General features: G+C 38.8%; 1 protein-coding gene across 1 annotated transcript in view; it reads right to left on the reverse strand.

The window, feature by feature from the left end:
- TEX11 (testis expressed 11) overlaps positions 1-19016 on the reverse strand; it is a 382668-nt gene that overhangs the window by 117632 nt on the left and 246020 nt on the right. Inside the window, exon 19 of the mRNA XM_036898307.2 lies at positions 812-868. Coding sequence (XP_036754202.2) covers positions 812-868 — 57 coding nt within the window. The remainder of the gene's footprint in view (positions 1-811; positions 869-19016) is intronic.

Raw genomic sequence — 19016 nt, forward strand, 5'->3', positions numbered from 1 at the left:
TAAGCTGTTATTGCCTAAGGTAAACCAGAAATCAGTGAAACAGCTGAAATTAGAACTCAGTCTTTGTCTCCTCCATTGAATTAGGCTTTTTTTTTTACAAGTTAGTCTACTCTATTTGTTAAATCAGGACCTGATCTCTGCCTGAAAACACTGCTAGTAGATGTTCTTTATTTTACTTGAAAACTTTATAATAAAGGTATATTTTAAAAATATTCTATAATTTAAGTTTATCATTAATTTGAACAAGATCTCTTTCTTTTTCTCAATCTCCAAACTGATTTAAATGTGTGGGGTTTGAGTGTATGCCACAATTACATGGAATATGAAGCACTTTGTAAATCCAGCACTAAAGCTCTTGTAAAGAACTGATATCCAGTCATTGAAATAAATTAAATGGCCATTATATGTCAGATACTGTCCTGGCTTCCAGAGAGACAAAGATAAATACAAACAGTCCTAGCCCTCAGGGAGCTCTTACAATCGAGTAGTTAACAAGGTTTAATCTCTGAGTTTCCTTTTTATTTTTTAACTTTTTACTGTGGCAAATTTCAACAATGTTTGTATGTGAACAAATGAATGAATCCCCATGTACCATCAACATCTTTAATAATCATTAATTCACCATCAATCCAGACAGGGAACTGAAATTCATCGGATTAGTGGCAGAGCCAGGATATGAACCCAGGAAGATTGGCCCCAGAGCCTATAAATGATCTTACCCACTATATTATACACCTTTCAACACAAAGTTTACACTGAAAGTTATAACTTTTCTAATGGTGGATACATAATTTCTGCTGAAATAACTTACTTGTTTTCAGATTCTGGCATTTGAGAAACTTTTGCAACAGCAAGACGAAAGAAACACCTATATGATAAAATAACAGAAAAAATGATGCTTAGGAAAAAACATGTGAAAGAAATATATACCAAGTTAACTTTGACTACCCCCCAAGTCAGAAGTGAGAAAAAAGAGGGTAAGGAAGAGAATGCTTTCATTTTACTTAGAGATCTTGTATTGTTTTAATGGTTACAATGAAAGCATTGCAATTTTGGAAGAATAATTTAATAATGGAAAAACAAAAGTGCTGCTTATGACAAATTCTTAAATAGTTCCAAAGTTTATGTCATTGCCATAAATCACCTGCTAGATAGAACATAAGGCACAGTGTACAAATCTTTATGTTTTTCTTTCTATAAAAGAACCTGGAACTGGCCTTGGGTTCCACATAAACTAAGATAACTGTTCTTTGAAGGGATATGAAAACATAATGATAAATCAACAAAATAGTGTAGCTTATAACTAAACCCTAAAAAACTTTAGAAAATACTATCTATCCTGAATAAATTTAGGTACTTCTCTAACTAAAGGCATGTAAGTATCTCAAAATTCCTTCTGATACTTTTATGTCTGCGACTCCATTTCCCTTCAGAAGTGTGGCCTCAAGTGCAGCTGACAAACAGGAGAGCCTTCTTGTTTCTAATCACTGCCACTGGCATGTTCTCAGTTGCATCACCAGGAGTTATCAGGTATTAAACTCACTCTGCTCTGCCTCACCATTATATGTAAAACTTTCCTTTTGATGAACCATTTCCATCATAGAAAAAGAAAAAGGGGACAATCAGGCTCAACTGATGGCTATTTTTACTTTAAGCAAACCTATCAAATCTCCAATGCTGTTTTTCACAGAAATAGACAAAAAAATCTTAAAATTCATATGGAACCACAAAGTACCCCAAAGAATCAGAACAATCTTGTGAAAGAATAAAGCTGGAGGCAAAGAAGAAATACAAATGGCCAACAGGCACATGAAAAGATGCAACACACTGCTAACCATCAGGGATAAGCAAATTAGAGCCACACTGAGATATCATCTCACACCAGGATGACCACAGGATGGCCACTATCCGAAAGACAAGAAATGACAAATGCTGGAGAGGATGTGGAGAAATAAGAACCCTCCTACACTGTTGGTGGAAATGTAAATTGGTGGAGCCACTGTGGAAAGCAATATGGAAGTTCCTCATAAAACTAAAAATAGGAATACCATTTGACCCAGTAATTCCACTCCAAGGAATTTATCTGAAGAAAACAAAATCCCTGATTCGAAAAGATATATGCACCTCTATGTTTATTACTGCACTATTTGTAATAGCCAGGATTAGCAAGCAACATAAGTATACCATCAATAGATGAATGGATAAAGAAGAGGTGGCACATATACACAATGGAATATTATTTAGCCATAGAAAGAAAATTAATCCTCCCATTTGCATCAACATGGATAGATCGAGAGGGTATTATTACTATGCTGAGTGAAATAAGCCAAGTAGAGAAAAATACCATATGATTTCACTTATTTGCGGAGTATAAAAACAAAACAAAACAGAAGGAACAAAATAGCAGTAGACCCTGACAAGTGACTAGTGGTTACCAAGTGGGAGAGGTTGGGGTGCAGGGGGGGGTAAGGGGAATACAGTGAAGGGGATAAAGTAGAACCATAATTCACAATCACACACAGGGATGATAGTACAGCATGGGGATCATAGTGATTCTGTAACATCTTTCTGCATTAATAGATAGTAACTGCACTAGTTACCAGCTCCAAGTAACTACAACTCTTTTGTATACTTGAAACCAACATAAGATTGTATATTGAAATACTAAGATTGAAGAAAGATGATGGTGTGAAAGGTGAGACAGAGGTTTCTGCCTAAAACCACATATAATATGAAAATATAATTAGTACAACTAATCCTAAAAGAGCAACAGGAAAGAGGGCTCTGCCAGACTGCATACAATTGGGGAAAAGAGTAAACCTCACGGAACAGGGTAACATACCAAACCATGGCCCAGAGGGCCCCAAGCCCTTCCCCAAGCCCAGCTCACCAGTGGGAAGAAGAGAAACAGAGCAGGAAGTGTGTGGAGGCCTGGGGCTGCTGAACACCTAGCTCTAGAGATCTGCTCTGGGAGCACGAATCAACATTACACAGTGCTTTTGTGATTACGGGGGTTGGAAAGCTAAGACAGGCAGAATACATGGACAGACTGAGATTATAGCCACTTGTGGAAAACAGGGATCCATATACAGCTGCTCTGGGACAAAAGAAAGGCACACAGTCTGAGAGATTTCATAACAGCAAGAGGGCTGCTAAAGGGGCAAGGATTGTATAGAGCTTACTGCTCAGGAGAAAGGACAGGTACACAAAATTGTCCGGGTGAACTCTGCCCAGCAGGTTGGGAACTTTCATGATCTCCAGGTGCTCCAGCCCCCTGGTTGGCTATGCAGCTCCAAGGTCTCCCCTCCATGATATGCACCTGGCTGCACCTTCCTCCCTGGCAGCCCACATCTGGCTTGCAAACTGGCAAATCCTGACATGGCGTTAGGCCAGCCAGAGGGAAACCCGGCCTACAGCAGCTACAAATGGAAACTATAGAGGCTAATACCTAGGTGCTCAGCCCACTGGTTTTGGCAATGGAAACAGGCATAGCAGTCGGAAAGCAGGAAACAGCTCCTTCCTCCCCACAGGCACTAAACAAGGCTCCCCTGTGATGCCCAACATTTCTCCATTGGCTAAGCAGCTCCAAAGAGTAGAGCTTTTTGGGCACTAGAGGGTGCCACATACAAATATGAAACATCAAAGGAATCTGGTTCAAAGCAAAATTATAAATACACCAGAGAAAAAGTCAAATGAAATCAACCTCATGAATCTTACTGAAAGAAATTTCGAAATAAAAATCATAAACATGCTCAAGGAGGTACAGGCAAATATTCAAGAACTCAGGAATGAATTCAGGTCAGAGATCCACTAATTATGGAAAACAGTATCAGAAATGAAACATACAATGAAAGGTCTTAAAAGCAGATTAGACACAGTAGAGGAGACAATAAATGAAATAGAAAATAGAGAAGAGGAATACAAAGAAGCTGAGGCACAGAGAGAAAAAATGATCTCTAAGAATGAAAGAATATTGAGAGAATTGTGAGACCAATCTAAGTGGAACAATATTTGCATTATAGGGGTACCAGAGAAAGAGAGGAAAAAAGGATAGAAAATGTCTTTGAGGAGGTAATTGCTGAAAACTTCCACAATCTGGGGAAGGAGATAGTCTATCAGGCCATGGAGGTACAAAGATCTCCCAACACAAGGCACCCAAGGAAGACAACACCAAAAAATACAGTAATTAAAATGGCAAAGTTCAAAGATAAGGACAGGACTCTGGGCGGAAGATGGCGGCGTGAGTAGAGCAGCGGAAATCTCCTCCCCAAACAACATATATCTATGAAAATATAACAAAGACAACCCTTCCTAGAATAAAGACCAGAGGACACAGGACAATATCCAGACCACATCCGCACCAGAGAGAACCCAGCGCCTCGCGAAGGGGGTAAGATACAAGCCCCGGCCCCGCGGGAGCCGAGCGCCCCTCCCCCCAGCTCCCGGCGGGAGAAGAGTAGGCAGAGCGGGAGGGAGACGGAGCCCAGGACTGCCGAACACCCAGCCCCGGCCATCTGGGCCAGAGTGCAGGGCGCTCGATACTAGGAAAACAGGGCAGCAAGAACAGTGAGTGGGCACTGGAGGCTGGGCACCAGAGGACATAAGAAAAGCGCGCGACCATATTTTTTTTGCTTTTTTGCTGTTTTGTTTTGGCGAGCGCTTTTTGGAAGTCTTAAAGGGATAGGGACCCCAATACTAGAGAAACAGGGCAGCAAGACCGGTAAGCAGAGGCCTGAGGCTGGCACCGGAGAATAAAGAAAAACGAACAACCACCTTTTTTTTTTTTTTAATTACAACCTTTTTTTTTTTTTTTTAATTAAAAAATTTTTTTTTCTTTTTTTTTTTTGGTGGTCATTGTTTTGTTTTGGCGGGTGCTTTTTGGAAGTCTTAAAGGGGCAGGGCAGGTCACTTAATACAGAGGTAGGGAATCCGGGATATCTGGGCACCCTAACCCCTGGGCTGCAGGGAGTAGGGAGGCCCCTTGCAGAGATAAATAGACTCCCAGCAGCTCCTGCTCCAACGCGACTCCACCATTTTGGAGTAGCTGCCCGAGCCAGGCCACGCCCACAGCAACAGCGGAGATTAACTCCATAGCAGCCGGGCAGGAAGCAGAAACCCTGTCTGCGCACAGCTGCGCAGCACAAGCCACTAGAGGTCGCTGTTCTCCCAGGAGAGGAGGGCCACAAACCAACAAGAAAGGAAGTCCTTCCAGCCGTCACTCGTCCCAGTTCTGCAGACTATTCCTATCACCATGAAAAGGCAAAGCTACAGGCAGACAAAGATCACAGAGACAACAGCAGAGAAGGAGACAGACCTAACCAGTCTTCCTGAAAAAGAATTCAAAATAAGAATCATAAACATGCTGACAGAGATGCAGAGAAATACGCAAGAGAAATGGGATGAAGTCCGGAAGGAGATCACAGATGCCAGAAAGGAGATCGCAGAAATGAAACAAACTCTGGAAGGGTTTATAAGCAGAATGGATAGAATGCAAGAGGCCATTGATGGAATTGAAATCAGAGAACAGGAACGCATAGAAGCTGACATAGAGAGAGACAAAAGGATCTCCAGGAATGAAACAATATTAAGAGAACTGTGTGACCAATACAAAAGGAACAATATCCATATTATAGGGGTCCCAGAAGAAGAAGAGAGAGGAAAAGAGATGGAAAGTATCTTAGAAGAAATAATTGCTGAAAACTTCCCAACACTGGGGGAGGAAGTAATCGAACAGACCACGGAAATACACAGAACCCCCAACAGAAAGGATCCAAGAAGGGCAACACCAAGACACATAATAATTAAAATGGCAAAGATCAAGGACAAGGAAAGAGTGTTAAAGGCAGCTAGAGAGAAAAAGGTCACCTATAAAGGGAAATCCATCAGGCTAACGTCAGATTTCTCAACAGAAACCCTACAGGCCAGAAGAGAATGGCATGATATATTTAATACAATGAAACAGAAGGGCCTTGAACCAAGGATACTGTATCCAGCACGACTATCATTCAAATATGACGGTGGGATTAAACAATTCCCAGACAAACAAAAGCTGAGGGAATTTGCTTTCCACAAACCACCTCTACAGAACATCTTACAGGGACTGCTCTAGATGGGAGCACTCCTAGAAAGAGCACAGCACAAAACACCCAAAATATGAAGAATCGAGGAGGAGGAAAAAGAAGGGAGAGAAGAAAAGAATCTCCAGACAGTGGATATAACAGCTCAATAAGCGAGCTAAGTTAGGCAGTAAGATACTAAAGAGGCTAACCTTGAACCTTTGGTAACCACGAATTTAAAGCCTGCAATGGCAATAAGTACATATCTTTCAATAGTCACCCTAAATGTTAATGGGTTGAATGCACCAATCAAAAGACACAGAGTAACAGAATGGATAAAAAAGCAAGACCCATCTATATGCTGCTTACAAGAAACTCACCTCAAACCCAAAGACATGTAAAGACTAAAAGTCAAGGGATGGAAAAACATATTTCAAGCAAACAACAGTGAGAAGAAAGCAGGGGTTGCAGTACTAATATCAGACAAAATAGACTTCAAAACAAAGAAAGTAGCAAGAGATAAAGAAGGACACTACATAATGATAAAGGGCTCAGTCCAACAAGAGGATATAACCATTCTAAATATATATGCACCCAACACAGGAGCACCAGCATATGTGAAACAAATACTAACAGAACTAAAGTGGGATATAGACTGCAATGCATTCATTCTAGGAGACTTCAACACACCACTCACCCCAAAGGATAGATCCACTGGGCAGAAAATAAGTAAGGACACGGAAGCACTGAACAACACAGTGGAGCAGATGGACCTAATAGACATCTATAGAACTATACATCCAAAAGCAGCGGGATATACATTCTTCTCAAGTGCACATGGAACATTCTCCAGAATAGACCACATACTAGGCCACAAAAAGAGCCTCAGAAAATTCCAAAAGATTGAAATCCTACCAACCAACTTTTCAGACCACAAAGGCATAAAACTAGAAATAAACTGTACAAAGAAAGCAAAGAGGCTCACAAACACATGGAGGCTTAACAACACGCTCCTAAATAATCAATGGATCAATGACCAAATCGAAATGGAGATCCAGCAATATATGGAAACAAATGACAACAACACTAAGCCCCAACTTCTGTGGGACGCAGCAAAAGCAGTCTTAAGAGGAAAGTATATAGCAATCCAAGCATATTTAAAAAAGGAAGAGCAATCCCAAATGAATGGTCTAATGTCACAATTATCGAAATTGGAAAAAGAAGAACAGATGAGGCCTAAGGTCAGCAGAAGGAGGGACATAATAAAGATCAGAGAAGAAATAAATAAAATTGAGAAGAATAAAACAATAGCAAAAATCAATGAAACCAACAGCTGGTTCTTCGAGAAAATAAACAAAATAGATAAGCCTCTAGCCAGACTTATTAAGAAGAAAAGAGAGTCAACACAAATCAACAGTATCAGAAACGAGAAAGGAAAAATCACGACGGACCCCACGGAAATGCAAAGAATTATTGGATAATACTATGAAAACCTATATGCTAACAAGCTGGGAAACCTAGGAGAAATGGACAACTTCCTAGAAAAATATAACCTTCCAAGATTGACCCAGGAAGAAACAGAAAATCTAAACAGACCAATTACCAGCAACGAAATTGAAGCGGTAATCAAAAAACTACCAAAGAACAAAACCCCCGGGCCAGATGGATTTACCTCGGAATTTTATCAGACATACAGGGAAGACATAATACCCATTCTCCTTAAAGTTTTCCAAAAAATAGAAGAGGAGGGAATACTCCCAAACTCATTCTATGAAGCTAACATCACCCTAATACGAAAACCAGGCAAAGACCCCACCAAAAAAGAAAACTACAGACCAATATCCCTGATGAACGTAGATGCAAAAATACTCAACAAAATATTAGCAAACCGAATTCAAAAATACATCAAAAGGATCATACACCATGACCAAGTGGGATTCATCCCAGGGATGCAAGGATGGTACAACATTCGAAAGTCCATCAACATCATCCACCACATCAACAAAAAGAAAGACAAAAACCACATGATCATCTCCATAGATGCTGAAAAAGCATTTGACAAAGTTCAACATCCATTCACGTTAAAAACTCTCAGCAAAATGGGAATAGAGGGCAAGTACATCAACATAATAAAGGCCATCTATGATAAACCCACAGCCAACATTATATTGAACAGCGAGAAGCTGAAAGCATTTCCTCTGAGGTTGGGAACTAGACAGGGATGCCCACTCACTCCACTGTTATTTAATATAGTAATGGAGGTCCTAGCCACGGCAATCAGACAAAATAAAGAAATACAAGGAATCCAGATTGGTAAAGAAGAAGTTAAACTGTCACTATTTGCAGATGACAAGATACTGTACATAAAAAACCCTAAAGACTCCACCCCAAAACTACTAGAACTGATATCGGAATACAGCAAAGTTGCAGGATACAAAATCAACACACAGAAATCTGTGGCTTTCCTATATACTAACAATGAACCAACAGAAAGAGAAATCAGGAAAACAACTCCATTCACAATTGCATCAAAAAAAATAAAATACCTAGGAATAAACCTAACCAAAGAAGTGAAAGACTTATACTCTGAAAACTACAAGTCACTCTTAAGAGAAATTAAAGGGGACACTAACAGATGGAAACTCATCCCATGCTCGTGGCTAGGAAGAATTAATATCGTCAAAATGGCCATCCTGCCCAAAGCAATATACACATTTGATGCAATCCCTATGAAACTACCAGCAACATTCTTCAATGAACTGGAACAAATAATTCAAAAATTCATATGGAAACACCAAAGACCCCGAATAGCCAAAGCAATCCTGAGAAAGAAGAATAAAGTAGGGGGGATCTCACTCCCCAACTTCAAGCTCTACTATAAAGCCATAGTAATCAAGACAATTTGGTACTGGCACAAGAGCAGAGCCACAGACCAATGGAACAGACTAGAGAATCCAGACATTAACCCAGACATATATGGTCAATTAATATTTGAAAAAGGAGCCATGGACATACAATGGCGAAATGACAGTCTCTTCAACAGGTGGTGCTGGCAAAACTGGACAGCTACATGTAGGAGAATGAAACTGGACCATTGTCTAACCCCATATACAAAAGTAAACTCAAAATGGATCAAAGACCTGAATGTAAGCCATGAAACCATTAAACTCTTGGAAGAAAACATAGGCAAAAACCTCTTAGACATAAACATGAGTGACCTCTTCTTGAACATATCTCCCCGGGCAAGGAAAACAACAGCAAAAATGAGTAAGTGGGACTATATTAAGCTGAAAAGCTTCTGTACAGCAAAAGACACCATCAATAGAACAAGAAGGATCCCTACAGTATGGGAGAATATATTTGAAAATGACACATCCGATAAAGGCTTGACGTCCAGAATATATAAGGAGCTCACACGCCTCAACAAACAAAAAACAAATAACCCAATTAAAAAATGGGCAGAGGAACTGAACAGACAGTTCTCCAAAAAAGAAATACAGATGGCCAACAGACACATGAAAAGATGCTCCACATCGCTAATTATCAGAGAAATGCAAATTAAAACTACAATGAGGTATCACCTCACACCAGTAAGGATGGCTGCCATCCAAAAGACAAACAACAACAAATGTTGGCGAGGCTGTGGAGAAAGGGGAACCCTCCTACACTGCTGGTGGGAATGTAAGTTAGTTCAACCATTGTGGAAAGCAGTATGGAGGTACATCAAAATGCTCAAAACAGACTTACAATTTGACCCAGGAATTCCACTCCTAGGAATTTACCCTAAGAACGCAGCAATCAAGTTTGAGAAAGACAGATGCACCCCTATGTTTATTGCAGCACTATTTACAATAGCCAAGAATTGGAAGCAACCTAAATGTCCATCAATAGATGAATGGATAAAGAAGATGTGGTACATATACACAATGGAATACTACTCAGCGATAAGAAAAGGGCAAATCCAATCATTTGCAGCAACATGGATGGGGCTGGAGGGTATTATGCTCAGTGAAACAAGCCAAGCAGAGAAAGAGAAATACCAAATGATTTCACTTATCTGTGGAATATAAGAACAAAGGAAAAACTGAAGGAACAAAACAGCAGCAGAATCACAGAACTCAAGAATGGACTAACAGGTACCAAAGGGAAAGGGACTGGGGAGGATGGGTGGGTAGGGAGGGATAAGGGGGGGATAAGTAGGGGGGTATTAAGATTAACATGCATGGGGGGTAGGAGAAAAGGGAGGGCTATACAACACAGAGAAGGCAAGTAGTGATTCTACAACATTTTGCTATGCTGATGGACAGTGACTGTAAAGGGGTTTATAGGGGAGACCTGGTATAGGGGAGAGCCTAGTAAACATAATAGTCGTCATGTAAGTGTAGATTAGTGATACCAAAAACAAAGCAAAAAAAAAAATGGCAGTTCCTTTGTGGTAACCTCCAATGAGTTCTACACAAGGGTATAAAGGGCATATAAAAGTGTAGGCAAAGGGTCTGTTTGTGTTTATACAGAGGATCAAAGCCTAATTGGGCTACCCCATAAATGAACTAAGATACGATATGAAAAAGAACCTCCAACATCTGCACTCTCTGGAAGACTCATGCCAGAAGATGATCATCAAAAAACCCCAACAAAGATCCACGCACTTCTACAGCTGTAGATGCACTCATCCCACCAGTTCCTGGACTTGCCATGGGAATGAGGAAGGAGATATCTAAGCTGACCTGTGCATACAGTAAAACAACAAATTTGACTGGATCTATACTGTTGGAACTCAACCAAGAATTTGGAGAAGTGCAAATTGTAGCGCTCCAAAGTCTTACAACTACAGACTATTTACTGTTAAAAGAACATATGGCATGTGAACAGTCCCCAGGAATGGGTTGTTTTAATTTGTCTGATTTCTCTCAGACTGTTCAAGTTCAGTTGGACAATATCCACCATATCATAGATAAGTTTTCACAAATGCCTAAGGTGCCTAACTGGTTTTCTTGGTTTCACTGGAGATGGCTGGTAATTACAGATATGCTTTGGTTATGTAACTATACTCCTATTATGTTAATGTGTGTGCGCAATTTAAGTAGTAGCTTAAAACCTATACATGCTGAAGTACTCTACAAGAAGATATGTCAAAGAAATAATCAATCTTCCCATGTTTTCTTCCGCCTGCTACTTCTATAGCTTTTCTTCTTCCTTCCTAATTACAACCCTTAAATAGAATTCGTGCCTCATATCAAATTTACCGAGTATCATAATTCTTCCAAGTGGTAAAGATACCTCAAGACAAATGCTGGGCATAGAAGCCACAGGGCATAAATATGCAAAGAAGTAAAAAGCTAACCTTTTCAAACAATAAGGCTTCCCTCTCACTTACCAACTTCATATTTCCCTGTATGGCCCCGGAAGATGACTGGTTAGCCAGAGACGGGTAAGATTCCTCAAGGGAGGAACAACCTAAGACAGGCACAGTCGCAGGGGGGCCATCAGGTGAGAAATTGGGGATCAACAGAGGTGAGGCTTAGAACCTCACCCCCCCTGTTCTGAGAGAAATCTTCTGCATACGTGGATGTTTTATTGCCCTGGTCTAGCTTGGATTAACACATAGTCTACAGGCACACACCTGATCATCTACATTTGCTCTCTTACAACACTAAACTTTGTTTTCTACCTTTATCTTGTATCTACCTACCACTTCAGCATTTTATTAAAAATATTAATAATAAAGAGAGAAATGTGGTATCCACATATAAATCAATTATAAAAACCAAATGAGTATTCATATTTGAACTGACTGTTTATAGTTCATAATGCATGAGCAAAACCGAAAGTTTCTGTGATGACTGCCCTTGTACTGTTCACTATGTAACTTATTCATTATGTAAGAATTTGTTCTACATGTAAGAACTTGTTTGTTATGCCTCAGAAGATTGGAGACTGACAAAAATTAGGCTTGGGGTGGATTAATGATTGTGCATTGAGCATTGACTCCCCTATACAGAATTTTATTGTCGTTAACAACCATTTGATCAATAAATATGAGAGATGCCCTCACAAAAAAAAAAAGGACAGACTTCCAATGGTAAAATAAATAAGTAACCGGGATGTAATGTATAGCATAAGGAATATAGTCAAGATATTGTAACAGCTTGGTAGGGTGATAGCTGGAACCTAGAATTATGTATATAAATGTTTTACCACTGTGTTGTACATTTGAAACTAATGTAATGTAATACTGTGCGTCAACTACCCTTCAATAAAAAATAATTATTTAAAAAAAAAAAAAGAAGATAAGGCCAGACTACTAACAGCAATCAGAGAGAGAAATAAGATCACATACAAAGGAAAGCCCATTAGGCTACCATCACAATTCTCAGCAGAAATCTTAGAGGCCAGAAGGGAGTGGCATGATGTATTTAATGCAATGAAGCAGAAAGGCCTTAACCAAGATTACTTTGTCCAGCAAGATTATCATTCAAATTTGAAAAAGGGACTAAACAATTTCTAGATAAGAAAAAGCTGAGACAATTTGCCTCCCACAAACCATTGGTACAGTGTATTTTGGAGGGACTGCTATAGATGGAAGCATTCCTAAGGTTTAATAGCTGTCACCAGAGGAAATAAAACCACAGTAAAGAAAGTAGAACAGCTAATTACCAAGCAAATGCAAAATTAAATCAACTACCCTCAAAGTCAATTGAGGGACAGACAAAGAGTACAGAATATGATACCTAATATATAAAGACAGTAGGAGGAAGAAAAAGGAGAAGAAAAAAAGAACCTTTAGATTGTGTTAGTAACAGCATACTAAGTGAGTTAAGTTAGACTCTTACATAGTAAGGAAGTTACCCTTGAACCTTTGGTAAACATGAATCTAAAGCCTGCAGTGGCCATAAGTACATACCTATCGATAATCACCCTATATGTAAATGGACTGAATGAACCAATCAAAAGACACAGAGTCACTGAATGGATAAAAAAACAAAAACAATTTCAAAACTGTAAAGCTACATGTAAGAGAATGAAACTGGATCACTGTGTAACCCCATAGACAAAAGTAAATATGAAATGGATCAAAGACCTGAATGTAAGTCATGAAAACATAAAACGCATAGAAAAAAACATAGGCAAAAATCTCTTAGACAAAAACATGAGTGACTTCTTCATGAACATATCTCCCTGGGCAAGGAAAACAAAAGCAAAAATGAACAAGTGGAACTATATCAAGCTGAAAAGCTTCTGTACTGCAAAGGACACCATTAATAGAACAAAAAGGTATCCTACAGTATGGGAGAATATATTCATAAATGACAGATCCGATAAAGGCTTGACATCCAAAACATATAAAGAGCTTACACACCTCAACAAACAAAAAGCAAATAATCCAATTAAAAAATGGGCAGAGGAGCTGAATAGACAGATTTATAAACAAGAAATTCAGATGGCCAACAGACACATGAAAAGATGCTCCACATCGCTAGTCATCAGAGAAATGCAAATTAAAACCACAATGAGCTATCACCTCACACCAGTAAGGATCGCCACCATCCAAAAGACAGACAACAAATGTTGGTGAGGTTATGGAGAAAGGGGAAACCTCCTACACTGTTGGTGGGAATGTAAATTAGTTCAACCATTGTGGAAAGCTGTATGGAGGTTCCTCAAGATGCTTAAAATAGAAATACCATTTGACCCAGGAATTCCACTTCTAGGAATTTACCCTAAGAATGCAGCACTCCAGTTTTAAAAAGACAGATGCACCCCTATGTTTATTGCAGCACTATTTACAATAGCCAACAAATGGAAGCAACCTAAGTGTCCATCAGTAGATGAATAGATGTGGTACATATACACAATGGAATATTACTCAGCCATAAGAAGAAAACAAATAGTACCATTTGCAACAACATGGATTGAGCTAGAGGGTATTATGCTCAGTGAAATAAGCCAAGCGGAGAAAGAGAAATACCAAATGATTTCACTCATCTGTGGAGTATAAGAACAAAGAAAAACTGAAGGAACAAAACAGGAGCAGAATCACAGAACCCACGAATGGACTAACAGTTACCAAAGGGAAAGGGACTGGGGAGGATGGGTGGGAAGGGAGGGATAAGGAAGGGAAAAAGAAAGGGAGCATTACAATTAGCATTTATAATGTGGAGGGGTACGGGGCGGGCTCTGCAACCCAGAGAAGACAAGTAGTGATTTTACAGCATCTTACTACACTGATGGACAGTGACTGTGAAGGGATATGTGGGGGGGACTTGGTGAAGGGGGGAGCCTAGTAAACATAATGTTCTTCATGTAGTTGTAGATTAATGATACCAAAATAAAAAAAGCAAAAAACAAAAAAACAACTAGAAGACATATAGAAAAAAATTTTTTAAAGTAATAATAATAAATAAATAAATTTACACACTAAAAAAAAAAGCATAACTGAAGGAACAAAACAGCAAGAGACTCAGAGACTTCAAGAAGGGACTAGCAGTTACCAAAGGGGAGGGTTGGGGAAGTGTAGGTGGAGAGGGAGGGAGGAGATTAAAGGGCATTATGATTAGTACACATGGTGTGGCGGGGGTCACAGGGAAGACAGTATACCACAGTGAAGACAAGTAGTGACTCTGTGGCATCTTACTTCACAGTGATTGCAATGGGGTATCCACGGGACTTGATAATATGGGTGAAAGTTGTAACCACAATGTTGATCATGTGAAACCTTCATAAAAGTATATATCAATGATACTTTAATAAAGAAAAAAACACCTTTCCAAAAAAAAAAAAACAAGACCAATCTATATGCTGGCAACAAGAGACTCACTTTAAACCCAAAGACATACATAGACTAAAAGTGCAGGGATGGAAAAAGATATTTCCTGCAACTAATAGGGAGAAATAAAGCAGAAGTTGCAGTACTCGTATCAGATAAAATAGACTTCAAAACAAAGAAAGTTACAAGAGACAAAGAGACAAAGAAGAACATTACATAATGATAAAGGGGTCAATCCAATAAGAAAATATAACCATTATAAATATCTATGCACCCAACACAGGAACACCTACATATGTGAAGCAAACACTAACAGAATTAAAAGGGGAAATAGAATGCAATGCTTACATTCTAGGAGACTTCAATAATCCACTCACGCTGAAGGACAGATAAACCAGAAACAAAATAAGTAAGGAGACAGAGGCACTGAACAACATAATAGAAGAGATGGACCTAACAGACATCTACAGAACTCTACACCCAAAAGCAGCAGAATACACATTCTTCTCAGGTGGACATGGAGCATTTTCAAGAATAGATCATATACTAGGTCACAAAAAGAGACTCAGTAAATTAAAAAAGACTGTAATTGTACCAACCAGTTTCTCAGACCACAAAGGTATGAAACTAGACATAAATTACGCAAAGAAACTGAAAAACCCCACAAACACGTGGAGGCTTAACAACATGCTCATAAGTAACCAATGGATCAATGACCACATAAAAAGAGAGATGAAGCAATATATAGAGACAAATGACAACAATGAATCAACACCGCAAAAATCTGTAGGATGCAGTGAAGACCATGCTAAGAGGAATGTACATTGCAATAGAGGCCTACCTCAGGATAGAAAGATACTCCCATATAAACAGTCTAAACTCACAATAAATGAAACTAGAAAAAGAACAAATGAGGCCCAAAGTCAGTAGAAGGGGAGACATAATAAAGATAAGAGCAGAAATAAACAAAATTGAGAAGAATAAAACAACAGTAAGAATCAATGAAAACAGGAGCTGGTTCTTTGAGAAAATAAACAAAATAGATAAACGCCTAGCCAGACTTATCAAGAAAAAGAGAGTCTACACACATAAACAGAATCAGTAATGAGAAAGGAAAAGTCACTCTGGACACCACAGAAATGCAAAAAATTATTAGAGAATACTATGAAAAATTACATGCTAAAAAAATGGATAATCTAGAAGAAACGGAAAACTTTCTAGAAAAGTAAAGCCTTCCAAGGATGACCCAGAAAGAAACAAAATCTGAACAGACCAATTACCAGCAAAGAAATTGAACTGGTAATCAAAAACCTACCTAGGAACAAAACCCCTGAACGAGATGGCTTCACGGCTAAATTTTATCAAACATTTAGTGAAGACCTAATACCTATCCTCCTTAAAGTTTTTCAAAGAGTAGAAGAAGAGGGAATACTTCCAAACTCATTCTATGAGACACGCATCACTCTAATACGAAAACCAGGCAAAGACACCACAATAAGAGAAAATTACAGACCAAAATCCCTTGATAAACATAGATACAAAAATACTCAACAAAATATCAGCAAACCGAAATCAAAAATATATCAAAAAAATCATCCACCAAGATCAAGTAGGATTTATTCCAGGGATACAAAAATGGTACAATATTTGAAAATCCACCAACATCATCCACCACATCAACAAAAAGAAGGGCAAAAACCACATGATCATCTCCATAGATGCTGAAAAAGCATTTGACAAAATTCAACATCCATTCATGATATAAACTCTCAACAAAATGGGTATAGAGGGCAAGTACCTCAACATAGTAAAGGCCACATATGACAAACTGACAGCCAACATCATATTAACCAGCGAGAAGCTGAAAGCCTTTTCTATAAGACTGAGAACAGGACAAGGATGCCCACTCTATTCACTATGATTCAACATCATTCTGGAGGTCCTCACTGCAGCAATAAGGCAACATAAAGAAATAAAGGGCATACGGACTGGTAAGGAAGAATTTAAACTGTCACTGTTTGCAGATGACAAGATATTGTACATACAAAATCCTAAGGAACCCACTCCAAAACTACTAGATCTAATATCTGAATTAGTTGTAGGATACAAAATTAATACACAGAAATCTGTGGCATTCCTATAGACTAATGATGAACTAGCAGATGGAGAAATCAGAAAAACAATTCCATTCAAATTGCATCAAAAATTATAAAATACCTAGGAATAAACCTAACCTAGGAAGTGGAAAGTTTCCTAGAAAACCTAGGAAGTTTTCCACACTCTGAAAACTACAAGATACTCATGAGAGAAATTAAAGAAGATACCAATAAATGGAAACACATCCCATGCTCATGGATAAGAAGAATTAACATTGTCAAAATGGCCATTCTGTCCAAAGCAATCTACAGATTCAATGCAATTCTTATCAAAATACCAACTGCATTCTTCAATGAACTAGAGCAAATCATTCTAAAATTCATATGGAACCAGAAAAGACCCTGAATAGCCAAAGCAATCCTGAGAAGGAAGAATAAAGCTGGGGGGATTACGCTCCCTGACTTCAAGCTCTACTACAAAGCCACAGTAATCAAGACAATTTGGTACTGGCACAAGAACAGAACAGTAGATCAATGGAACAGACTAGAGAGCCTAGATATAAATCCAACCATATATGGTCAATTAATATATGACAAAGGAGCCACGGACACACAATGGGGAAATGACAGCCTCTTCAACAACTGGTGTTGGCAAAACTGGACAGCTACATGTAAGAGAATGAAACTGGATTATTGTCTAACTCCATACACAAAAAGTAAACTCAAAATGTATTGAAGACCTGAATGTAAGTCATGAAACCATAAAACTCTTAGAAGACAACATAGTCAAAAATCTCCATCTCCTGAATATAAAGATGAGCAACTTCTTCCAAACGGACTCCTCGAGCAAGAGAAACAAAAGCAAGAATGAACACGTGGGACTACATCAAACTAAAAAGCTTCTGTACAGCAAAGGACACCATCAACAGAACAAAAAGGCATCCTATAGTATGGGAGAATATATTTGTAAATGACATATCCTACAAGGGGTTAACATCCAAAATATATAAAGAACTTACACAACTCAACACCCAAAAAGCAAATAAACCGACTAAAAAATGGGCAGAGAATTTAAAGAGAACATTGTCCAAAGAAGAAATTCAGATGGCCAACAGACATACGAAAAGATGCTCCACATCACTAATCATCAGAGAAATGCAAATTAAAACCACAATGAGGTATCACCTCACACCAGTTAGGATGGCCAGCATTGAAAAGATGAAGAATAACAAATGCTGGTGAGGATGCAGAGAAAGGGGAACCCTCCTACACTGCTGCTGGGAATGTAAGCTAGTTAAATCATTGTTGAAAGCAATATGGAGGTTCCTCAAAAAACTAAAAATAGAAATACCATTTGACCCAGGAATCCCACTCCTAGGAATTTACCCAAAGAATGTAAGTTCTCAGATTCAAAAAGACACATGCACCCCTATGTTTATTGCAACACTTTTTACAATAGCCAACATATGGAAGCAACCTAAGTGTCCATCAGTAGATGAGTGGAGAAAGAATATGTGGTGCATATACACAATTGAATACTAGTCAGCCATAAGAAAGAAACGAATTCTACCATTTGCAACAACATGGATGGAGCTGGAGGATATTATGCTCAGTGAAATAAGCCAGGCAGAAAAAGACAAGTGCCAAATGATTTCCCTCATTTGTGGAGTATAACAACGAAGCAAAACTGAAGGAACAAAATAGCAGCAGACTCACAGTCTCCAAGAAGGGCTAGTGGTTACCAAAGGGGAGGGGTGTGGGAGGGCAGGTGGGAAGGGAGGGAGAAGGGGATTGAGGGGTATCATGATTAGTACACATGGTGTGACAGGTCACGGGGAAAACAGTGTAGCATAGAGAAGACAAGTAGTGACTCTGTGGCATCTTACTACACTGATGGACAGTGACTGCAATGGGGTATGGGTGGGGACTTGATAATAAGGGTAAATGTAGTAACCACATTGTTTTTTCATGTGAAACCTTCATAAGTAGTGTATATCAATAATACCTGAATTAAAAAATCTAAAAATAGTAAAAAAAATTTTGTATATCAATGATACTTCAATATAAAAAAATTAAACCCACTAAAAAAAAGATCAG

Source organism: Manis pentadactyla, chromosome X (genome assembly GCF_030020395.1).
Source record: "Manis pentadactyla isolate mManPen7 chromosome X, mManPen7.hap1, whole genome shotgun sequence".
Taxonomy (NCBI): Eukaryota; Metazoa; Chordata; class Mammalia; order Pholidota; family Manidae; genus Manis; species Manis pentadactyla.